This window comes from Anas acuta, chromosome 2, assembly GCF_963932015.1.
Source record: "Anas acuta chromosome 2, bAnaAcu1.1, whole genome shotgun sequence".
Taxonomy (NCBI): Eukaryota; Metazoa; Chordata; class Aves; order Anseriformes; family Anatidae; genus Anas; species Anas acuta.
In genome coordinates this window covers 20,848,737-20,874,727 of record NC_088980.1, presented here as the reverse complement: position 1 = coordinate 20,874,727, position 25,991 = coordinate 20,848,737, and the positions used below count along the sequence as shown (strand labels likewise).

Here is a 25,991-nt window from a genome sequence, read left to right as displayed (position 1 = left end):
ACCATGTACAGACAAATAAAGAGAAAATAAAGAGCACAGTCCAAGCCCTGATATTTAAGTATGGTCTAGATATTGATTTATGGAATATAAATATCTTACAAAGAAAGGCATGTCCCCGTCCAGTTAATGAATTATCTTTTGTATACTTCAACTAACAATGTATAGGCAACATACTAACACATTTCTTAGGCAGACAGTAGGTTTATTTTAGCCTTGCTAAGGTATTTTTCTTCAGTTATTAAGAGTGACAAATCAGTTGTAATGTGAGCTTGTACTACAGATTTTGCACAATACCACCTGCCTGCTGAGCACTACTTTGAAAAGCACTTTAACAGAATTATTTCAACAAGAAGCTTTAAAAATACTCCAGCTGGAGGACATATCAAAGGTTATTGTGATGAAATGTCTTTGCAGAGTTTTGCAAATAGAAAGTTTAATATTGTTTGCATTAGGATACTAATGAGTTCATATTTCTGTATCTGGTTTCAGGAGCTTTGAATCTGAGGAATGCTAGAGGTCCCAGTGAGCTCCAGTCTTCTTATGTGTGTGTGGTACAAAATAACCTGTAAAATTTCTATTCAAGCGAATCAGAAAGATGATAAAAGAGTGAGAAGGGAGGAAAATAAAACAGTTGAGTGATACCTAGGTCTTGTCAGCTCTACTCTATATTTTTCTAAAGGATTACAGTATACGGAAGGAATGTGATACAATTTAACATTTCTGTGTATATATGTTAGGTGTTAACTTTTTTTGTATGTCTTTTCAAATGAGTACACATCAGTGTTGTTGAGCAGCTCAAGTCTATCAGTTTAGTATCACAGACATCACAGAAGAAAGGATTCTTGAGGAGGGGTTGGAAGGAGGTGGGAGTAACAGTCTCCAGACCTGTAACGGAACAGGACAGTGGGGACAAATAAACAACAGGTTTATACACAATTAGCATCACTAGGTGTTAAGAGTTGGTTAAGTGTTAAGAGAAGAAACTATTTGAAATAGGTCCATAAATTTTATCCACTGACTAGGAATTGAAAAATGAATTTACAGATGGAAAAAAAAAATAATGAAAAACTTTTCTAGAGTAATTGTGAATTCATAGTCTGATATCAGGAGTTTAGAATTTCAGAGTCTTTGACAATTTATGCTTCTCAAGGTGTAAAATATAAATAGTGTCTCCTAAAGATTTGGCCCTAAATAATGAAGGCAGGTTTTAAAGCTACAGTTTAAGTGGAGTTTTTTAAATGGAGGATAAGGAAATTCAGTCCTACTCAATTCAGTCCTACTCAGCAAACAGATACCTAGTTTCACTTTTCTCTGCATTTGCATGCAGATCTTTTGCGTCCTATCCCCGAAGTCCCTGCTCAGTTCAAATATCCTGCCCCTTTAACTTACTATCTTTTGTGAAATTGTTGGTAATCATCATTTTTAAGCTCCATTGGTTTGTAAAGTAATATTCATGTTCTGTGACAACTGCAGAGGTTTTAAGGTGACATATCAGCATTCCCATAGCTGGAATGCAGTGAGTGGTCCCGATGGCTTTTCGGCAGTGTCTGCCCCAAAAGTACAAGGTTACAGTAAACCACCTCCTGTGGCATTACTGACGCCTCCTCAAGATGCATTTTTGTTTCTGGTTACATTTGACCTCTGATTGCTTTGATGCATCAGGCTGTTTCCCAAATGTTCGTTCTGATGAACCTGTTTTTTGTTCTTACAATTTTGACTTTAATTGTATTCCCTCTGTGAAAATAGCACACTGCAAACAACTATTACACAGTCTGGACAAAGACCAGAGAAATTCATTTTCAGAATGTAATATAATATTTCTGGTGTACATTTATGTATATTTATTACTTTACTGCAGATTGTTCACCAAAATTTTAGCTGTTCTTTCATCTTTAAAATACATGGATGACATTATATTGTGAATATTTTTATTCAAATGTTATTCAGTCAGATTTACTGTTCGGCAATTTGTCTATAATTTATTTCCCTACTTTTTATATAACAAACTATGTTAAATATGTGCTTACAGTAGTTTTATGGACAGTTTCTTTTTATAGCCTATCACCCTAGAGATGTGTTCCTACGCAGCCCCAAAAAAGATTTGTATCAGATATAATAGAGATTCAGCTGGTTCTTCTATATTATCTGTCTCCTTTATTACTTTATTCTTACCAATTATCTATCAGGCATCCTACTTGGCAGTAAATTCTAACAGTACAAACTGGATTTGTTCATAAAGCTTTAGCAGTGAACAACAAAACATAAAAAAGAAGGCTCTTTTTATTTTAAATTACCAACTCCAAAGTTATTACTTGTCAATCATCTTGACTAGCCTGTTTGTTACTAAAGCATTCCCTCTTCCTTAAAGAGCACATGAAACCCTCTGATCTAAAAGTTGTAGGGCTCTATGACACATGAATAATAATACATCATACTATCCTAGGCTGTCAATTTTCCTATTTTTATATTGACCAAGATAAATATTTAGATTTGGCACCATTACTAATAATCTATTTCTGCAAATAGGGAAAGGTACTTTTCGGATTCAATTTTTTTTTTTTTTTTTTTCCAGACAGGATCTGATTGTATACCTAATCTGTTTTGTAGGGTTAATCTTTCATTAAAATTACAATAACTTTTTTTTTTCTTAATTTAATATATAATATCTCACAGTGTGAGATATATATACGTATGTATTATATATATATATTTCAATTGTTTTTCAGCACCAGACACTGAAGCATGATTCAGTCTGCAAAGCATTATCAGGAAAATAACCACATTTGGTATTAAAAATGCATATACACCATACATTAAGCTTTGTGAAAAGTACTATAATTCCTGTACTTTTATTTAAAATTACAGTCACACTGGAAAGATAAACAAGAAGAGCATCTATCCAGCTTTAGACATCTAACTTAGCAAGCTTTGACCACAGTCAAAATGAGGCTGGCTCCTTCAAGTGATGATTTGAAGCATCTCAATTAAGTTCCTGTTCTGAACTGCCTGATGGAGAAATCTTTTTCTCTCTCCCCTTGTGTCATCCCCTCTCCCTGAATTATCAGCAGAGAGGTGGTCCAGGGGAGACAGCTGAGGCTTAGCTCTTTAATATACTGACTGCTTTTTCAAGTCTATCAGTGACTTTTGCAGAAACAACTCTAATAATTAAAAGTTCAGATATCAGCAGTGTTTTTTCTTCCATGTTAAGTCTGGTCTACAATTACACTGGAATCAAATGCAAGTCATTTACTTTTTTTTTTTTTTTTTGGAGGGGGGAAGGGTTAAGAAATTTCTCATATAAAATCAAGATCACCTTCTTGAAAAGACTGTTTATAACTAATAAATATGCGAACTTCTCAAATTTTCACAATTCAGCATTGCACAGATCCTGCTACTGAAACTGGAGGCAAAAATTCCTCCCTTTATAGGTATCTGCAAATTTCAATATATAGTCTATGTATGCTGATTAATGTTTACAGAGTTTATATATTCTGAAAAAAAAATGCTTTTTTACTAGCACCAAGTTAAAGATTTCAACATGTACTTACAGTAAAGGACTAATACATTTTGTTACCAAGTAGTTATTGTAGTCATATTTTGACTAAAAAGACTGTAATTTATAATACAAGTGATTACAATTCTAAATGGGTTATCTTACCTACTACTGATGAAACAAAATGACTTTAAATCTTCTTTTGGCATGTCATGGTTAACAGCAAGGAGTGAGCTACCAAAGTAAGCAAGAGTTCCCTCCTTCTAGTCTGCTAGGTTAGGCCTAATAGAGTATGTACTAAGCAGCCTTAGCAGAACAGAAGAGGAGACATTTAATTTATTCAAGAATAGTACAAAACATATATCAAAACATTTATAGTAGATATAAGTACACAGCCAGACTAGTGACAGAGTTTTATAAATTGTTTTGAATAAATGCAAAAGCACTTCTGACAGTATGAAAGCAAATTAGAAATGTCAGTCTTTAATCCAACCAAATAATCGTGTGCAAAATAAGGCATCTTTTTCCAGATAATGCTTTGAAAATCAGTGGGAAAACAGCAACAACAACAAAAAAGCCCACAACAAAACATAGATGTCAGTTTAGGTTTTTGAACCGTGCTTATTTTTTCCCTCCGATTTTCGTGCTATTTCCAGCAGTACTAAGAAAAGAGAACACTATTCAGACAGAGAACACCTCTGTAACTGAAGCAGAATTTTTCAAATACATACGACGCATTTAAGAAATTTAGATTATTAAAACTTTGAGCAGTGTATTAAGTCAGTTCTCATTAGCATGCTTCCCCAGTTTAAATTTTCATATGATTTTAGCCGTTGATGCTTTCTAACCAGTAGAGTTAATATTCTTAGTTGTTTGAAAGGTGATTTGCAACATTTCAGATGATATTATGCATTGTTTTCTGTCTTTTGATATATTTATCACAGCTGTAGCCCCTTCAATTGCAAATGTTTGATTTTAAAATTGTCACTTGTCAGCCAGTCCAATAGGCTGTTTGGGAACCAATACAGTTTATGCATGGGAAGTTTGATGTTGAAACAATATTTATTTACATTCCCAGAGTGAGATGGTTTAATATATTCATGCTGCTATAAAAGACATGCTACAAAGCCTAATCGTATTTTGTGTATATACTATGTGTACAGAGAATCTTGCTTGTATTAAAATAAAAGAGAAATGAGGTTCTAAGTATCAATTTATAAAAGTTATTTGTAAAAATGTTACAACGTTTCCTGAAGCACTACTTAATGAAGCATTAACAATCGGTAAATCTCCACTGAAACTGCTTTTTTTCCAAAATCCACAGTAATAGTTCCCACCTATTGATGATTGCATTTTCTAAAGGACCTTACCTCCCCAGTTCCCCCCCAAAAAAAGAAAAAAAAACCACACCCTGTTCCTGCATTTCCTGCACTAGCCAAGCTGCTCGCATGGCGAGAGCCAACAGACTGAAGTGTGATTGAACATGCTTGTCATTCAAGCAGTGACCTGCTGTCACAGGAAAGCAAACCGACCCCAAATGACCGTGCCCTTCCCCCAGCCTTCAGCCCTTTCCCAGCAGAGCAGCTGGCAGCTTTTCTGGCTGCCACAGCAACCCTGCCGTCAGCCTGTTGGCTTGGCAACAGCGCAGCACCAAGAGCCACACTTCAGCCTCACAGAGGTATTTTTTTTCAGGTTGTATTGCTGCATGCTTATTTACCGTTCAATTTAATAAATTTTGCAATAAAAAATCCTATGCAGTCCTTATTTGCCAGTGAAATCAAATCATCTTCCTGGGAATCTTGCAAAGCTTTAATATCCATTCCTTGCACGGTCGCAGCAGATGGATCAAATCTCTGCAGCAGCTTCAGCTGATCAAGTGCCAGTCCAGCTCCCCTCATGCCTTCTCCTCCGATATGAGGTTCCTTTGCAAGTGACACAGAAAAGCAAATTACTGCATCAGTGAAAAGTTCCTGGTTTCCTACACGTACTCCTCTAAGGCTATGCAGAGCTGCCTGCCTCTTAATGCAGCCGAGCTAGGTTTGTATCCATCACACTGGGGGGAAAGTTGGAAATCATGCAGCCCTGCTTTTCTTGTCTTAATGTGGCAGCTGTGTGCATGGGTACATGCACCAGACCCACAGACCGCTGAGGAGGTGGTGGTGCAGTCAAGCCCTTTTAGCCCAGTAGTTTAGTCATTAGGGCACTTACAGAGGACAGGTACATACACAGATCCAAATCATTTCATCACCCAAGAGGGAAATCACCTCCATCGCAAAAAAGCTGTTATCACCAGCCAATATGTCTGAAAGGTTTTATTTTTATTTTTCCACTATTAAGTAAGTGTTGAAGCTCTTCTGTATACTAATAGCTCTAAGTTGTCAGAAACAGTGATCCCTTAGTCAGTTATTAACATACTTAGTACCAGTAGTAGAAATAACTGTATTCTTTACCTTATAAACTTCAACTGGAGAGACTGAAAGTGCCACTCCAGAACTCTGCCTAAAGAGGCATCATTTTGGAAGATGATGATGCTGCAAAAAAAGTCTGAGTTTTGGGTTTTCTTTGTTATGTAATTAGACTAATGGGTAAATGAAAATACTGTAACTACCCCATACGTGTGTGCATGTATATGACAGAGAAAGAAAGAAAAGAAAGGAACAACTTTAGTGTTCTTCAACTTAGGAGAGGACATTTAGCATCAAAATCCTAGAAAGGAGCTGTGTTTAAAGTCACAGCCCTCTTCTGATGATGTTTTTTATTTAATAAATATGGTGATTTGTGGAAAAATCTAAATCTTAGCTGGGTAATTCCTCCAGTGCATTAAAGAGAAAAAAAAAAAAAAAGCCGGAATTGTAATGGCAAAAGAACGAACTCCTTTGTAAATCTAGTCTGGTATAGTCTGTAATGCAGCAGAGAATTTTTGAGCTATCAGACTTTGCTGACACACGAGCTCACCCAGACAGCACATGATGCGAGCTAATTGCTTAATCATGTACTGTGTGCTCTAAAGCTGGGCAGCTGAGAGGCTGCAGACTGAGTCTTCTCTTGCTTTCCCTCAATAGGATTTCAATGCTTTCCAGGTAAGAGACAAAAGGAGGTGCCTGTAGCAAATTGAGAAAAAATAATACACAAAGGAAGAAAAGAGGTAGTGACTTAAGCAATGAAATTGAAGGATTGAAGGATGGAAAGGTAAAAGACTACCGAAAATATTACACAAGGTGAAGTGACTTGCTCGTTCAAAGACCAATTTCTTTTCCTCTACCTTCTCCTTTTCCCTTCCAGTTCAGTTACTGCATTTAAGCTGATACACAATATACCCTGTGTGTAAATCCCTAAGAGGCAGTAAGTCTGCACAAAGGATCGGCTGCCATGCAGTAACCTCCACCTATGAGATCAACACCGATGGCTCCATCTCCTGTTGTGCCTTGTACAACATGATTCCAGGACCCATTGCAAAAGTGAGAACACGGGAAACAGTGGACTGGGTGTAAAGCAGGTGTCCACTGAGAGACTACAGAACATGGGAAATAAATGAAGGACCATAAGGTAAGTCAGCCCTAGACTCTAGCTTCCTGTTCATTGCATTACCTTAGTTTACACTACTGGGGAGCTGGTTGTAAGATACTATAATCTGTAGGTAAACAAGCCAGTATCTTATTTAAAATACGCTATACACAAAAGTTTTATTTTTATATAGATGCCATTTTTTTGTGTGAAAACTCAAGACATACTACTGGTGAGAGATCAAGTCTATGAAATCAAAATCTTGCATTTAAGTTTAAGGGCTTGTGTTTTGCTTTGTCATTCTATTGAGTATGATTTTCTATCCTGTTAGGTAAAATGTGTAATCTCAGCTGAAACTGATTGAATTGAAAAATACAGAGAAGATGGAAATAGATGGGAAGTTTAGATTTGTACCAACAGGCAGAAGAACCCTGACAAACAAAATGTTTTAATAAAAGCTTCAGTTCTCTTAAATCTTTAGCAGCCTTCTTATAACTTCTCATGTATCTCTTGTGTATTTTTTTAATTTCAGTTAAAAGATGCATCTAAACTTCTTAAGACAAGTCATTACAGAAAGTACAAGTTAAACAAGTACCAGATCTAAGCGTTTCTCCAAAGCCATGATTATTAACACTAACCCGCTCCAACACATCACATCAGCAAAGAAAAAGAGAGCCACATATGGTCTGATGATAAAGTATTTTTGAGGTACTAATAAAAGTGATATATTTTTGAAATGCACGTATCATAGATACAAATTCTAGCATCTCCCTATATACTACCTATGTAGACACCTTTATGTTAGACATTGGCTCCAGAAAAGACAAGGCACAGTCTTGGGACACTGAGCCTGAAATAAATTTATTCCCTCATTCTTAAAGTAACACAAAAATGGTTCTCATACATATAAAATCCTCCTTTCTCAAAGTACCATGTTCTTCCAATTTATTTCCCACTCTTTTTTTTAAGTCTTCACTACTTCAGAAGCTTTAATAAAATCTTGTTCACCTTTGCTATTAATGTGCAGAAAAACAGAGTAAAATATATTAATATAAAGTAAGAATAGCAAGAGAAAATTTAACCTGTCTGAACTATCTTTTATCCCTCTTATGTTTTAAATGACTGTTGTACAAATCAAAACAACCATAGTACGCAGTAAGAAACTACTTAATGTTCCCTAAGTGAAGCTCAATTAAACATGAACATCGGTTTAGAAGAGTCTCAGAAGTCTCTGCATTATTTCTATCCCGAGCTGTTAGAATTCTCTCCAGTAAAAATGATATTTATTGACAGTAAATACACTGCACAACTTTACAGTGCCAAAACAAGCTCATTGGCTTGTGTGAAGTATGCTGTAAATAGTAGTACCTGTCGCTGAAGCTGGAGGCATGGAAAAGTTTCTAGGGCCCATGCAACTTGCTCCTCATTTTCAGAAAGTGTAATCGTACATGTACTATACACTAGAACACCTCCTGGCTTCAGCAATTTCACTGCCTGCAGAGAAAAAACAACAGTTTATATTTAAATGTAAAAAAGCTGCATATTAAGCAACATTAACCAAGAAAACAATTAAGCTATATTATTAAAACTTAACGCTTAATTAACTCAAATCTTTCTGTCTAAGATAGACATTATGATGCTATTTCTTCTCAGGGACTACATTAAAGGATCCCATGGAATAGAATGGTTTTTCTTTCAAAATCAGCATTATAGCTCATGCAGTTTATTAATGCTACTGATATGATTCATCTTGTAAGATTTGTTATTTGTACATCTCTGCCTATCTCAGACAGTCGCATTCTGTTTTCATTACCTGTTGCCAAGCATCAATATACAGTATTTTTATCAGTGATATTAGATGTCAGCTGTTTCCACATATTTGGCATGAAGTTATATCTATGCTGCTTTTCAAGCTGTGATTCACTTTGAATACATATAATTCAAATGTAGGCAAGAATCATGGAATCTTGTCCTTCAGCATCAGCCCAACTACTCGCTTACTAGCAAGGGAAGTTGTAATATGGCCTCCCAGCTTTGTACTCCCTCACATATCCCATATAGTACCCTACAGTACCACTGCAGGGAAGTTATATGCAGTGAAGTTGCAAGAGTCCATGCTCCTGCACAGAAAATATTTTAACCTGCTCTGTGACTTATATTCTTCCAATTATTATAAACAGAAATGGATGAAACTGAAAGATTAAAAAAAATAATTAAAAAAAATTATATATGTCTTACATGTATCTTTCCCATGCTTCAATGAATTGACTTTACCCAGTAGCAGATATGATAGAGCTGAAAGACTAATTGAATGATATCTTTACTTAAAGGAGGGGTTTTATGAAACACTGGAGAGCACTGTCTTGTTTTATAAATATTTAAACGGTCATAAATGATTTCAACTTTCCTCCTTCTCTTTTGACTTCATCAGCTATGAAAGAGAGAAAACAAAGCTGACCAAATGGCCTAAGTTCTTTAACTTGTACTCCACAACACCAGATGCAAGAGGAAAATAAATCCCCAAAGATCTAACATCTTGAAAGAACACCAAGTGATTTGTTTTTTGGGAATTCCTCTGTCTTTGTAGCTATCAGAAAACAAAGTCTTAGATGATGTTGCGTTTAGTTCTAAAACAGGAAATTCCAAATTTACAGATACATTAAAGGAAACTGCACTACTTCCTCTAAGAAAAAAAAATATTTGGAAATCTTTTGGTGTACAGAGAATAGGAAACTGAAAACTAGGTAGATTTCAATTTATGAAAGTTACTCAGATACTTAAGCTTCAAAGGACAGGCTGCACCCTAGGAGACATGTGCAGAAGAACAAGCGTTCTGGGAACTACTGGTCCCCAAGGACTACGATAGCACAAGATCTCCTGGGAAATCAGGCAAGATGCATAAGCTTCAGTATTCTTCAAACAAATTTAGGGATAAGCTAAAAACTGCTGATGACTTTGTGACAGAAAAAAATTTAGTTGGGAAAGCAAAGAAAGAAGAAAAGCTTAGCAAAGATATCCTCTGATAAAGAAGAAATGTCAGTACTTAAAAGGTTTGCAGTATTATATTATAGCAAATAAGAATAGAATCTAAAAGCAGCTAAGAACTGTAACTAGGAATGAAAGAAAGTGGACCTAGAAAAGGGCAAAGAATGAACATGAAACTTATATTCAGAAAGAGGGACATACAAAGAGGGAATGGCAAATAGTTTCATGGATTTTTTCATGGAACTCTGGCACTCCATTTGCCTTGAATAGAAAGAACTTTGAAATTTTTGGCTCTGGACAATTACATCCCAACACCTAACCACTGAAAATATAGGGAAGATGAGGCATCATTGGGGGGGGGGGGAGGGGGGAGGGAAAAAAATTTTACACTGCAAAACTATTGATGTTCAATTTAATTTAGCTACTCAATGATTGATACGTACCACAGTGAAAAGCTTGCGCTGCAGTGGCTGATAAGACATCAATTCCTTTAAAGTTGAGGAATAAGACATGGTTGGTCTCTGCCCCATCCCACTACATGGAGCATCAAGAAGAATCCGATCAAATGACTCTGGTAAGAACGGAGGTCCTTCTGTGAAAACAGCAATGTAAAATGTGGTTGTCTTTCCTTGAGATTTCACTACAGATAATGACAAGCTGTTAGTGCTTGCTTGACATAACACATTTCAGTGCTATAGATGGTTTCTGCAGAAGTGATTGCAGTTAGAGACAAGCGTCAGCACTGCCTGTGGTAGATTTCATCTCACAGAATTTTTAGCATTTTGGGAGCTCAAACAATACACGATTGCTTTAGACAGCAATATTTTTTTACACAAGTGTGTAAATCTTCAGTGAGAGAAACCTTAAGACTATTTAACTATTAAGACTACCTGAAGTAACATAATTGGACTATCTAGATAATAACTGTGATGCATATAGAACATAAAAAGCTTCATAATAATGTGAAATATTACAAGTTCTAATGCAATACACATGCTTCCTCCACAGCAGAACAATTTAATAAACAGTGATTGTCAAGACAAGAACTAATCTGTAATTTTGAATACTGCCTGGACAGATAAGGGAATATGCAACTTCTAGATGCAGAACCTATCCTTTCAACTTTCCAAATCCCACTGGCTCAACAGCCCAAAAGTTTCTGTTGTCTGGAAAAACTTTTCAGCTCCGGATTACCAAAACAGAAGACTAGGCTCCATATGTGTATCTGTGAGTAACCAACAAGGAAGAGTTTTGTCTCCTTTTCTCCTTCTGTCCCTCAGATATGCAAGCTAGGTCACAAGTGAAAACCAGTGGGTGACTTCACACTACTGCTGCCTAGCTTGTTCCAGCACTGCAGAAATGAGTCTATTTTGGCACTACCAATTTATCTACCTCTGATTCATTACTACAACATTCAAAATATGTCATAATTGCAGGGCTGTACAGAAAAGCTTTCATGATCTCTCAGTATTATAGCTAGCTCTTGTTCATCTGTGTAAGTGCTACAAACCACCTACAATATTTTATGCTTATAGATGATTAAGAAAAATACCTTTAGGAACAAACTAGAAGGCATGGGGACAAGGAAGGTGAATTATGCAACCTGATCCCTACTTAGGCTAACCAGTGACTGGGATGAGATAGAGTGAGAAAGAACAGCATACTTTGCACAACAAACTAAAAATAATCTAGACAGCAGATACTGTTCAAATCATTTCATCATGGGAACAGAACCAGTATCATAAATATGGTACCACAGAAAAGCAAATGAAATGAACTCAAAATAATACACTGTGCTTCTATAGAACTTTCCCGTAAACAGCTGAACAAACATTAATGAGCTAAACATTGCAATACACCCGGGAGTTAGGTATTAATAACCCCATTTTACAGATGAGGCTTCTGAGGCAGGAAAACCAAACAATTCTGCAGAAGTAATTTATTTCTCAGGCTAAGCCAAACAATTCAGAGTATGGGGTTAAACATCTTCATGAAAGAAGGTTTAAGGCTTCATCAATCTTTGAATTGCATTTTGATTGCATCAATCTGGAATGCATTTCTTTTGAGCATATTAGGTTATGATAAGGACAGTTAGTTTGAGCTTTGTATTTACTTTATGGAGAAGCTGATAATCACAACAGAGTAGAAAATAATAGGACATCCACAATGCCGAAGCAACCTAGCTATCTGCCAAGATTTCAAAACTTGTGGACTTGTGGCAGGTTTAATACTATTGATAAAAAAAAAAAAATAATAAAAAAATTATTACTTATTCTAAATACTACTACTACCCAAGTTGTTTACTTTACCTTGTTCATCCTCTCTCTTCTCAACTGAAAGTGCCTTTGTTCCATCATAGCAAAATGCCTTAATACAATTCAACTGTAGTAATTCAGCATTCTGCTTAATTCTTTTGACCTTGTTAGCTATCTTGTCCATTGCTATTACTTCACCCTGAAAAAAAATGATTTTTTTTTTAATCAAAAACATAGTGATTAAGTGGATGTGCAATTCCTGATTTTTTTTCCCCTTTCAAGCAATGTAATGAATGAAGCTTATTTTTCCCTAAATAATGTTATTATTCTTAAATCTACACTCTAGTAGTCCTCGTTCTCCAAAGCCAAATCAGTAGTCCTCGTTCTTGTGAGCCAAATCATCCCTTATATGAGCACTCGATGACCTGGTGCCACTGCTTCTTCCCTATCACCATTCAACATACTGCACATGCACATTAACATCTGATGGTGCTTGAAAGTTGTTAGGTCTGTTGCTAAAAAAGTGGATTTACTGCACATGTGCTGTACTGTGGATATACAGAGATAATTCCCTCTCTTTAGAGTCTCTCAGGAACAAGAACACAGACTGAAACAGGTCTTCCCCATCTGGCCCATTCCAGCCACTACTGGAACTATTTCCTGAAAGACATCTGGATAAAATGGTCTGGGCTCTAGACAGTGTTTTTTATACTGTTTTCCAATTCCTATTTTAAAGCTGTACAGTCTTTCAGCACACAGCAGTAAGCCACAATTTCTAAACATCATCAGTTTCATGAATCCAGCATATTCCTGAGTTGCATGCAAGGAAAGCAAATTTTTCCATTATAAATAAGTCTCTAACATTCAAAAAGTGACCTATTGAAATGTCTGATTTCAATTTGCAGCAAATAAGGTTTTAAATGGGACAATGAGTAGTTTGTGCGCATTTCAGTAATAAACAAAATACACTGGTAAGCAGAACGTTCAAATATGGTCATCTTGCTGTTCTAAGTTATCTGTGCATTCTCACAGAGGTAAGTGAAGTACGCTATTAAAATGAAAAATGGTCAGACTTTCTTTATTGAGACAGAAAATGCCTAATGACTCCTCTTACCTGATCATGCATTAATGTTGCAAGATGGGTTGTTTTTCCTCCAGGTGCAGCACACATGTCCAAAATTCTCTCTCCTGGTTGAGGGTTTAAAACATGGCTCACAACCACTGAAGGCAAGTTCTATCAAAAACAAAAATGGGACAATTTAGATCTTATGGTCTGTACCTAAACCTGTATTAAGAAATTATGAATATGTTTAAAAAAGTAATACATCTGTGAAGATACTTAAGATATTGCTGTCAGTTCCTTAAGAGAAAATTAAATATTGTGATTTTTGTATAAAAGAAAAAATAGATGTCTGAAATCACCAGTGGCTCTTGGCTCTTTTTTTTTTTTTTTCTTTTTTTTTTTAATATTTTTATTTAAAGCTGCATCCAAGAGTAACCATGACTGAAATTTAAGGATTCATGATTAGGGAGACACCACTGCTAAAAACAAAGATAAAACAAACTGATACTACCACAGACATAGAGTGGCTTTGTATATTACAAGTATTTTATGTTAACCTGGTATATTGGAACATTTACTCTATGAATATATTGGTGTAGTTTAGTATCAAGCAATCAGATTAACAGGCAGGAGTTTAAACTTGATCAATTAAGGTACTGAGAAACTGTGCTACTAATTGTATTAACTGAACAGATACACTGAAGAGAAGTAATATGCAGTGTGAACAAATAAAAAAATGCATTGTACAAAATAAGGAAATACTTCAAAAAATTATTTTATAACATGGTTGAACACAAAGGTACAAAAATCTTTTAAGGATGACCTTACTACGTGTTCTCTTTGCTTAGCAAATTTTCAAGCTCCATGCCACATAATTAATACTAAGACTATCATACATGGGCCTTCATCTCACACACTGCAAATTCCTGTCAGACAAGCCAGTCTCAAAGGGTTGTGATCAGTGGCAACAAGTCCAGATGGACAGTCAATAGTGGTGTACCCCAGTGGTCAACACTGGGGCCAATGCCATCTAACCTCTTCAGTGCACCCTAAGCTAATTTGCAGAGGATAAAAAATTGGGAAGAGTAGTTAATAAACTGGAAGGTTATGCTGTCTTCCAGCATAACCCTTCCAGAGGTCCCTTGGAAGATTAATGGACTAACAGGAATCTCATAAAGCTCAACAAACATGAATGCTAAATCCTGCACCTGGGAAGGAACAACCCCCATGCACCAGCACAGGCTGGAGTCTGACTGGAAGGCAGCTTTGCAGAGATGGCCTTGGGGATGCTGGTGGACAAGAATTTGAATATGATCCAGGAACACGCCTTCCTGGCAAAGAAGGCTGACAGCCCCCAGGGCTGTGTTAGGAAAAGCATTGCCAGCAGTTCAAGGGAGGTGATCCTTCCCCTCTACTCAGCACGGGTGAAGCATATCTGGAGTGCTGTGTCCCCAGTACATGGATATACTGAGGTGGGTCCACCTAAGGGCCACAAAAATACTTAAGGGATTGGAGAACCCAGCATGAAAGGAGAGGCTGAGAGAGCTGAGACTGTTTAGCATGTAGAAGTCTCAGGGGGATCTTATCCATATGTATATAAATAACAGTTGGAAGAAAGTAAAGAAGATCAAGCCAGACTGTTCTCTGTGTTATCCAGTGACAGGACATGAGGCAATGAGCACAAACTGAAGTACAGGAAATTCCATTTAAAAATAAGTATTTTATTTATTTATTTATTTTTAACTGTGAGTGTGATCAAACACTGAAACAGGTTGCCCGGAAAGTCTTCATCCTTGGAGGCATTCAAACCTGACTGACTGTGTCCACGATATGACCATGATATGAGGGTTTATTTGACATAGAATTTACATTTGCTTTATGGATTGGAACCACTTCTCTGAGTGGCTGGATGGCTTGCTGGCTTGCTTTTTTTTTTTTATTTTTAACCCAAGGAATGTTCATACTTACAGTAAAAAAAAAAAAAAAAAAAAAAAAACAATTATTGGCATAGTCTCAAACATCTACTTGAAGTGTTCTTTTTATTATTATTATTATTTCAACAAACTGAAATTAAGAAATTTACCTGATCTAAGAAAACTAGAAAGTTCCATGATTTCATCGTCCTACATTTCAACATAGCACAGGTGGCCCATTGTCATGTTTGCATATTTTAATCAGATTTGTTGTGGGCGAGAAAAGTAGCATTAAAGATGCAAAAGAAAAAGCTGTCTAGAATGAAGTTCAAGTTCTCTTAAGCTTAAAGTCAATGGAATATTTGGAGATTTTCCTCATTATCTACAGAATGATGTACCCTCAGAAGCTCGTATTTTGTAGTTCATAAGCCAATTCCAAAAAGCTAAAAGTTCTGTGGAATATCTGTACAAAAAGAATTTTTGCTTTTTTAACTATCTCTTAAGTCACTTTGAAGTCCCTTCTAATATCTCAGAATCAGTGTGGTTAAACTAGCTTCATGTAGATACTACGTTCATTTTCAGTGCTTTGTTTTCTTTCAAGCCAAATAGTGAATTAGGTTCCATAATACACAATCAATGGTGCTTAGAGGATATTCATTATTCTGTGAATAGTAGAGATTTTTATTTTTGTTAAAAACATACCTGTAAAAACAAATGACTAGGGAGCACATTGTCAAAGGACGGACTGAGGTAGACTGGCTCTATCATTCTGATGCCCATTCCACTGAAAAGCATGGAACAAATTGTTTCAAGAACTCAGATTTATCATTTTAACAGTATTAAATTAAAATCATTGTGCTTATTACAGGAATTTGAAAGAAAATCTTGCAAAAATAAAAGCGTTTATAAACTGACTAAGAAACATACTTTTATCATTTAGCAATCTGATATTCTTTAAGATGACATCATTAAGTTGGGTAAACTGTAACACAAAATCTACATTATAAAGTGGAATGATATGTAAAAAATTGCATAAGGAAAAGTTACGTGCTTTATACATAAGACAAATGGATATCTAATCCAAGCCTTGACAATACAAGAAAATGAAGAAAAACAGATTAAAATATGTTAATTTCAATCCATAACTGCTTTTGGCTAGCCAGGTATGCATTAGGGCACTAGTATATGATTTCCTACTTAGATCTTCCTCTGTTTTTCTAGACAGAGATTTCACTCAAATAACTACAGAAAATCTTTTTCAAAACGCTTATTTGCCTGCAAAACAAAGGTTTGAACTTAGAAGCAACCTAAAAGTTTCAAATATGGATGAAGTTATGACATAACTTTGTTATGTTAGGATAGGTTTACAAGAGAGTGGATGACAATAAAAAGAAAATTACAAAACACATAAAACTGAGTCTGAAAACAATACTCTAATGTTCTGAAGATAACAAGAATGAGTATTATTTTGTATATGCACTGCACAGTCCTACAACAAGAAGGAAGGATATGAGGAAGCAAACTCGCAGACTACAGATCTCACATACTGCCAATCTATGTCAACAATGCCACAAGAATATAATACATCTACTACATTTAAGCTCTAATACATCAAAAATCCCCTAACAGTGTGATCTTTGTTACTGTATCTTTTGTAGTTTGTTCTTATGATGTAAAGCTTCAGTCATTAATTTGATGTCACACTCTTCATACACTGCTTTTTGTATGCATTTTAAACAACAGAAGAACAAGCCATATGCTATGGATACAAAACAGAGAAGCAAGTAATCCTTAATTAGATAACTACCGTGGCAGATGCTGTTATATTTTTAAAGATATATGACCTGCTCCCTTCACCCTCCAAAAAAAAAAAAAACAAAAAAACCAACTTGCAAGTATTTTTAGGAGATAGAGAAATGGGCAAGGCTACAGCTCTGTTCTATCCAAATAAGAGAAGAATTCACCAAAATGTAATTTTACCACAGATTGTTCTGTACTAACATTTTTTTGTTCTATATTAATATCTGTTCTATATTAATGAAGTCATATGCTAAGCAAATTTTGAAAAGCACTCCATTTACTTCCTCCTGTCTTTCAAGTAAATTGGTATATGGATTCCATTACGCAACTAAATGTGTTATCTGCTAATATTGACTGTAGAATTTTAATCATAATTTGTATTTCCTTCACATGCTGCCACACAGAGTCATTGTATTGCTACCATCTTAGCTGTGAAGTGACAAGACAGCAGAAGGGACAACACTATTATATTCTCAAAAGCTAATGCTTCCCCCAAAACAGTGAAAATACCTACCTGCCACACAGGTCTCAGTCAAAGCCAACTTTGGCTTTCACACAGGGTACAGGACATTTTTAAATGCCTTCTCATCTTCTCCCTTCCCTTGGAAAAGCTGTAGGTAAAGATTGCAGTTACTATGCACTTACTTCACTGGGCCATGTGAGCTGAAGATTTCACTGCGACTCAGTTCTGAAATCCCATTTCCAAGGAAAACCTTGACTCCTTCAAATTCTTTGGCTCCTCTTTTACATTTCCCTTCAATATCTGAATATACTGAGACCAAATCTCCAGCTTTCATAACTGAGAAAGAAATTTTGAGATTAATCTTATACTTGACAAGACAGTAGTGACCAAATATTTTAGAATTTTCAGTAGATTACTTCAACTCCTATATCACAGCATAATTTAGATTTTCTTAGTGTAATAATAATAATAATAATAATAATAAAAACACTAACTGACATTAGGCTTGAAAGTGTACATGGTGAATAGCTATCAACTAGCTAGAGGTATTGAGAGCCACTAGATTACAAATCAGACAGCTTGACTTGTTTCATAGAGGCTAGACAAACCTTCACTTTATTTATTTTTATCACCACATGGTCATCCAGGAGTTTTAAGCACGCTCTTCAGGATTCAGTCTTCTTTGTACTCCAAGCACAGAAGTACTTCAAACCACACTGGCTCATACCCAGAGAGACAATTATTTCACAAAGACAGTAATACTAAATTTGTCTAATGAACTTCCAATAGCTAGGTAGAACATAACTACATCTGCTTATCCCCAACAGTTGCTTTAATACACAAGATTATATATTCCTGCTAACATAGATTTTCCACTTTGGCTCTCTTTCCTCTACAGCAACTGCTGTTCTCAGTAATCCTATAAAAGTTTTACTTCTCCAATTAAAAGTTTTTAAGCATACAAAAAACTCTAGGTCTAGGGACTTAAATGAGCTTTCTGAGCTGGAATAAAAAAATAGACGGGAAAGGGGTTGGTTTAGGTGATTTTGTAGAATAGCTAGAAAGCTCTATGCTTGGGTAAAAACATGCTTAAAAATAAAGGTCACCACTAACTGCAATAAACAATTTTCTGAAACGACACTTCTAAGGTAGCTGACTGGCTGGTGAAACCAGAAGATACAACAATTCGGCTTCCCAAGAATTCTGTGAGTTGCATTCGGGAATCTTTTCTTCTACTTTTCAAGTAGCCTTCTGAATTTTTAAATGGTAGTATCTGCTGGATGGCCACTGAACATTCCTTTGTGTGTGTGTGTGTGTTTATGCGTAGCTTCCTTTTATACATGACACAAAACATTATGTGAAATGTCTAACAGTAACTCTTGTTTAATTTTCACAGAACAAAAATTTGCAGCAATTTAACCCATCCAACAAGCACAGTATTTACCTTTTTTTTTTTTCCAGTATTCAAGCAAAAAGGATTTTAATTCACTCTCTGTTGATAACTGCCCTTTCTGTTAACTTGGGTAGCTTATACTGGTACTTCACAAACATGAAACTTAGAATTTGTACAGTTAAATTAAACTCTCCTTCCCTTCCCCCCCTTGATAATTAGTTTATTCTCATTTGGGTTGCTAGTTCAGTGATTAAATGTCTGTTCTTGCTGTATTCTTTTTTCCCTAGTTAAAACTATCTGTGCTTAATATGGCCTTATTATATTTGGCCTGCAGGAGCATGCGTTTTATTTTCAAATCTGCGGTTCTCCTGAAGTGTTGCTAAAGTTTTAGTTATAATATCATTTCTTTTCTTTGAATTTGATGTTTTATGCAAAACTACATGCAGCAATTATGATAAATCACTACTGACTCAAAGAGGGATTTTAATATTTATGAAGTTGTCAAAATAAGCATTTTCAACAACTGCTACACAAATATACTTATCTCTTTAGCAAATCCTAGATTAACAAACATTCCTGTTCAGTGAACTGGACTTACGCACATGCTTAAAACTTCTTGAATGTGTTCTTTGGCAAAAGAATTAAGTTAAGTGGATGGAAAAAGGCTTTCCTGAATCACTTTGTTTAATAATAAAGACTATGATCATCAGTACATCTCATCACAATAGAATAATGAGGTGAATCATTCAAAATTATACTAGTTTCACATAAAGTTAATTTGACCTTTAAATAAAAAATAAATAGGCTTGTCTAACAGGCATTGATAGATGGAAAAACACAAATTTCTATTTCTTAAAAACCTGACATTACAATTGAAGTTTTTTTTTCATCTAGAAGTTTCTACTAGATCTCCTAGATCTCTCAAATCAAAAGAGATGAATGGTAAGAAACAAATTACCAATGGAAAAAAACATCAATTTTTGTAACTTGGAATATGAGAGGATCATAAAGGCAAGTGTCTTCATGGCTTCATGAAGAGAGAACACATAGAATCATAGAATCATAGAATATCCTGAGTTGGAAGGGACCCTTAAGGATCATCAAGTCCAACTCTTGACACCGCACAGGTCTACCCAAAAGTTCAGACCATGTGACTAAGTGCACAGTCAATCTCTTCTTAAATTCAGCCAGGCTCGGTGCAGTGACCACTTCCCTGGGGAGCCTGTTCCAGTGTGCAACCACTCTCTCTGTGAAGAACTTCCTCCTGATGTCAAGCCTAAACTTCCCCTGCCTCAGCTTAACCCCGTTCCCGCGGGTCCTGTCACATCTTCAAGTACTGTTTACTAAATTATCACCTTACATTCACCTACCATCCAGATGCATCTGTTGTGGAAATATTTTTAATTTTTTTTTCCCACAACACTGGAAAGCATCACTAGTAAAAAAAAAAAAAAAAAAAAAAAAAAAACACAAAAAAAGCCAGCCAGGTTTTACTTTAAACATGACTTAAATAAATATAAAAATTTAAATTTTATAAAAAATATAATTTTTTAAATAAATATAAGAAACTGAAATCTTTGAGAACTAATACTTCAGCTAGGAATTATGTAAAGAACTTGTAACAATGCAAGTGAGAAATAATTACTTTTAGTTTATTATAAGTATAGCACAACAATACTGAAATTTTCTAGCAAAAGCTAAATAAACTTAAAATGTGTATTTACACTATAATACAACTATAAGATTCATTTCAACTGTGAATAGAAGAAAAAAATTAATGGCGCTCTTTATCTGAAATTCATCAGGGTGATATTTTTTCCTTCCTATTTAAATCTTAACTAGATGTATTTAGAGATCTCTTACATTTTGAGGTAGATATGATTCCAGGAACATAAACATGTGCTCCTCGAAGTACTGCGTACCCACACTGTGCTCCAACAATGACTTCAGATTCATGTTTTTTTAAATCCTGCCTGAAAACAAGATATAGTTAAGTCAAAAAAACAAAATACTGAAATACATATATATCTCCCTCGAATAATCTATGTGGTTCATAACTTTTTTTGTGTGTCAGTTACATATTTTTTCTTCTATATTATCATGTATTCAATGTAAATGTTTCATTTTACTTCCAAGAGGTAAACTGAAGTATGTTAGTTTTCACAAAGGAAATACTTTAAATAAAATGTTCATCAATTAATTCAATAAAATGATGAAAAAACTCCGAGGGGCAAACAGAGATGCAACAAGGGAAATACTCCAATACAGCTTAAGAAAGAAGAATTTTGTAGGGGATAAAACTTATTCAAGAGTCCTCTCAGCATTATTGATTCCAGTCTCCCTACCCCTTGCTCTGGAGTTGATCCCAGGGGAAAAAAACACTGCATTAAGCTGTTTGTTTATAACAAACTTTCTATTCTAAAACTATAGCCAATAATTTTCTACATCCTTCCTGTCGTCTCCCCCCCTAAAAAAAAAAAAAAAGTTTTATTCTTTACTCTGCCACCTACCTGGCTTTCCAGAGAGGATGCAGTTATGTTATATTTTCCCTATAAAAACTTTATCTCATAAGGAAAAAAAGGTCTCTATACTTTCTTTTAAGGACTAAAACTCTCACCCAATTTGACTGTCCAATAGGTCTTAATATATAAAAGAAGTTTTATTTGTAGCAAATTAGTTAACTGTTTAACAAGAAATACGTAAATACGTGGGTATATGTAAAGTATATCTTATGACATTTTACAGTTAAAGACTGAAAATTTCAAACCTGGGTCCAATGGCAGGAATTAATAAGATGTCCTGGAGTTCTGGGTGCTCCAGAACTGGAACACATATTCCTTTAAATTGCTGTTAAAATTAAAAAAAATAAATTAATTAAAAAAAAAAAACAACACATACACTTGTTAAGAATGAAATGTAGTATCTAAGTAGTTAAGTAGACTGAAAACTATTTTTCCACTCAGAATTTAAAGCTGTAGAGTACAAAAAACAAATTTAGTGAAAACAGCTGAGAGAGATTGGGAAATGCTATGTTGGAAGGGACAGTCCATAATAAAAACACCAAATAATGAACAAGTAGAGAAGTATCAAGGCTGTAAAGGGATTCACTGAGAGAACTGACTTCAGGGATTGGGGTGGTGTCCTGACACTCATAACCCTACCACTTGTTTTTACTCTCTTGTGGAGGAAAGTTGTGTCATGTTATCACCAGGTCACAATAACACCACCAGGGAAACTTGGATCTAATCTGTGTTATTATTTTGATGCTATTAATTATAAATTACAGTAAAAATCAACTTCTGTAATTTCTGTTGTACTACACATGCCATGCTAGAACACTTTTTATTTCTTTTAACAATGTAACTTTGATTGGATACTGAGAGCTGAGTTGTGTGTATAGTTGCAAAATAAAAAATTAGAGGTTGCCAATTTAAAACTACTCCTGGACTTTAAAAGGAGGATGTCTCCTTGTGTAAGGCTTTTGAAATACAAGCCCAAAACATGCAAAACCATAAATTCCTTTGCATCTGATAAATAACTATTTTCTCTTAAGAAAGAATACAATCAATGTGCACAATTTTATTAAAAACTGTTGTGGCATTTCCTTTTCTAATATAACCATAATTGAAAATATAAAAAGTTTACAAAAAGCCTTTTTTTTTTTATTCAGCTTTCAGCAAAGCATGTTCCCTCAAAGTAAAATATCAATTTCCAGATTTCTAAAATCAAGCTAAAATTAGCATAACTCATTACCATTCTAGCCAACAGAATACTGTCAACTGCCTCTGCATCACAGAAACATCTTGGCTCCTGTCATCCAATAGCTCCCCATACACCCACTAGCATTAATAATTTACTCAAATAACGATCTTTTTAAGACAGAGTAAAGATCTAGGATAGCGTTTCCAAATAATCTGCTTCTTAAACATTATGGCTTGCATATTATCACATAAAGAAACATTTAATTAAGTAGAAATGAAAAACATGTAAAGATTAAAAAACAGGAAAAAAATCATGGCAGCTGCTGGGCATCACTCTAGCAAGATTCTTCAACATGTAGACTGTCTCAATTTCTTAAACAGTTTGTGCAGGGAAACATTCATCCAATCTCCTTTAATTTTTATTAAAAATAAGTTCTAAACATGCTAGTTTAGACACAGCATATTGAATTACAGTTTTCAACTGTTTCTACCATCTTCTCTAGAATTAGATGTTTACTACAGAAGTATTCTAATCCTATCTAAAGTCTGTATCTGCCATCTACAAAAAGACTTGGTTGTCTTTTTCCTTCTTGTCTTGCTTTTTGTGGATGTATTAGCTGCTGAATCCTACTAGACAATGAATTTTCATTTAACATTTAATGCTGACAGGAAATCAATATGACTGCATAATGTTAATAGCAGTCGACACGTATTAAGTTAAGGAATAGTTTCCAGTAATGAAAAGCTCTCTTAATCAGGCAAAAGATGAAAAATCTTGTTATTTTTGCTGTAACAAAGAAATTGCACAAACCTTCTGGATCTCTTCAAACAGCATTTTTTTCACATGTTTCACTGAGGACAAGTGGGTGTTGACTCTAACAGTTGTGAAAGCTGGTGGATGAGATAGATGACTTAACAGAGATTGATATTTACTCTCTGTTTCCTTTGCACCTAAAGAAGTTATAAGCTAAGAGGGAAAGAAGAGAAATTTTAAAAGTATTAACAAGATTCACCCAGCAGCCAACCTTTTGCTCTGTAAAAACAACATAAAATAAACATTATGTAGAAATGTTAAGAGCAATGGTTGTGTGGTTTGCAGTAGTGAGGAATGTCTATGCAACAGAGGTTTAATCCCAGAGATAACCTTATAGATTTCTTGAAAAGGACTTGTTCAAAAATGGTCTTATTAGCAAGATGATTCCAAAAAGGCTGCAGCAAATACCAAAGGCAACTGCTAATGAGCTTTGTGATACTGAAGAAAGAATACACCAGAGATGGACAACCAGATTCAAAATTATCAATTCATAACTCTTAAACCGATATAAAAAATATCATGTTTGTGTCCCTTGACATTAGTAATTCATAACTTGTCTATAGTATTTTTGATTTTGGGCAAGACTGGGGCAAGAAAGTTTTTCTCTTTAATATTATGGATTACTATGTGGTTAATTTCCATTGTCACAATGTCACATTCTTCAGCAGGATCCAAAACTGAAGCCTCATATTTACTGTTTAGTTTAAATATTTCATGTCACTTTGACCCAACAGTCCTAAAGAATAATTTTATATTCTAAACTGAACTATATTTAAAAATCTGTGACTAATATGAAGATAATACCTTGTTGTAAGGCATTAGTCAAACAAAATATTAAATTGAAGGAATGTTAACAGTGTTCAATGTGTATTTGCTGATGAATAGTAGCAGCATCTGTTTCACATACCTCATTATTTCTGAATACTTTGGTGAGATATTCTTCAACTTCACGATGGAAAGATATTTTGGGGAAAAAAGACATCTTCCTTCAGTGTTTAAATTCTCCTGGCAGAGATCTGAAATAAGCAATATATTTTCTTAGCAGTTTTTAACAGAATCTCTAAGTTTACAAATGTAATGTAAAACGTATGTAACAGAGTAAGCTGCACTACCCTTCTGATTCTTCTGTTTCGACAATGCAATTTTACTTTTTTGAGTAAAATAGATATTGATCAGATTATGACTGTAATGTTAATTAGATTTCCGCACAGGTTAAGTAAAGGGTTTAGCATTTGCAGTGTAGAACACACTCATTGCAATGATGTTACCAGTTTCCTTGTCATACCCTTCTCAGCCATACCTTCCAAGGCTACTGTATCAGTGTCTGAAACCTGAATGTGTCACCACCTCTAAATCCTGTCCTACTACTCCTCCTTATGGCAACTTGCCATTTACTCTGAGGATTCACTCACAAGGGCTCCTCATAGAATTTAGCTTCAACTTCTGAGTCCCAACTTTGAAACTTTTATCCTATTACATCATCATATCTACTCTTTTTTAGATATTATCGTCTATTTTTCCCCTGTCAGATTTCTGTTCTCAAGCTGAACTTTTTAGGTTTCCTCCATAGTCCAAATGATTCAAATTTCATAACCAGCAACATGCACATGACTAGGGACAAAGATTTTTTTCCATATAGACTTCAAAAATTACAAAAGCACTATAAGTCACAGTTCTCTGTATTTACAGTATGTATTTAATTCAGAGGACTAGTGAAGAATTAATGCAACAGAAGATCTACTGAACCTTACCAGAAAATCTTCAAGCTGTCTGGTGAACGTTTACATGGTTAGGAGATACAGGATGTTTCTAGATGCTGCTTTAATTCCTTCTGCAAAGTCCAGCTATGAAGTCCCTATTGTAGCTCAGCCTCAAGGCACCTTTTACTTCCTTATAGTTTTTCTCTGCGGTAATAAATCTGTGTAGTAAAAAACAAAACTGTGCAATAAAAACAAAACAAAACAAAACCACTGTGTAATTAAACACAGCTATCTTCCCAAAATTGTGTCTGCCCATCCCTTCATGGTTTCTATTTTTAAAGACTGCACACGTTTTAGTCTGAAATGAAAATACCTAAGAATTTAACAGTTTATTTAGAACTGTTTAAATGGCACGAAAGCCCACACACTCAGTGAGGTTTATTCTGTCCATACTAAAGCAATGTGGGTATCCCATCCTCCTAAACATGACAACCGAGAAGCGATTCTGCTGAAAAGCGCAGCCGGTGAGACCGGAACCCTTGTGAGCAGCTTGGAAGCGTTAAACACGGGAGCTGCCGCTCGGGGCTGGACTCGGAGCCCCGGGGGTCCCGAATGAGGCTCGGATCCACGTTTTTCCCCCCAGGAGGACAAACCCGGGCTGCTTTGGGGAAGCGGGGCCCGGGCTCCCTCCCTGAGCCCCCCCCGTTGCTGAGGGAGGGACCCGGAGGGCCCCGCGCTCCCCCCTCAGGCCCTTCCCGCTCCCCCCAGGCCCCCACCTGCCGCCGCGCCGGTGCCGCAGGAAGTCCCGCCCCTGTGGCCGCCGCGGATTGGCTGAATCCCCGGTGACGGCAGCGGCGGCGCGGCTGTTGCCATGGCAACCGGGGCAAGAAACCGCGGCCCCCCCCCC

The 25,991-nt window shown here is 35.6% G+C and overlaps 1 protein-coding gene across 5 annotated transcripts; it reads right to left on the bottom strand.

Annotated features, from left to right (window-relative positions):
* Positions 1-733: 733 nt before the first annotated feature.
* On the bottom strand, positions 734-25,988 carry NSUN6 (NOP2/Sun RNA methyltransferase 6). 5 transcript variants are annotated; one of them, XM_068673807.1, is made up of 14 exons: positions 25,861-25,980; positions 25,136-25,302; positions 24,292-24,400; positions 23,382-23,537; positions 21,637-21,716; positions 20,733-20,842; positions 17,659-17,812; positions 15,916-15,997; positions 13,352-13,471; positions 12,292-12,436; positions 10,426-10,574; positions 8,366-8,491; positions 5,211-5,415; positions 734-885 (listed from the first exon to the last, which is right to left on the bottom strand). In XM_068673807.1, exons 3-14 carry the CDS (start codon positions 24,364-24,366, stop codon positions 734-736), a joined length of 1,554 nt encoding a protein of 517 aa, XP_068529908.1. In that variant the 5' UTR covers positions 24,367-24,400; positions 25,136-25,302; positions 25,861-25,980. The 5 variants fall into 5 exon arrangements, with proteins under 5 accessions (XP_068529908.1, XP_068529909.1, XP_068529907.1 ...); XM_068673808.1 differs by having other exon boundaries at positions 25,738-25,862; XM_068673806.1 differs by lacking the exon at positions 25,861-25,980 and adding an exon at positions 25,538-25,854.
* Between the last annotated feature and the right edge of the window lie 3 nt (positions 25,989-25,991).

Excerpts from the sequence above, each read along its gene's own strand:
- NSUN6 (XM_068673809.1), bottom strand. The coding sequence starts at position 24,366 with ATGTCTTTTTTCCCCAAAATATCTTTCCATCGTGAAGTTGAAGAATAT. Across the intron at positions 8,492-10,425 it reads AGCGCAAGCTTTTCACTGTG|GCAGTGAAATTGCTGAAGCC; the intron begins GTACGTATCAAT and ends TTTTCTCTGCAG. Across the intron at positions 5,416-8,365 it reads GCCTCCAGCTTCAGCGACAG|GAACCTCATATCGGAGGAGA; the intron begins GTACTACTATTT and ends TCACTTGCAAAG.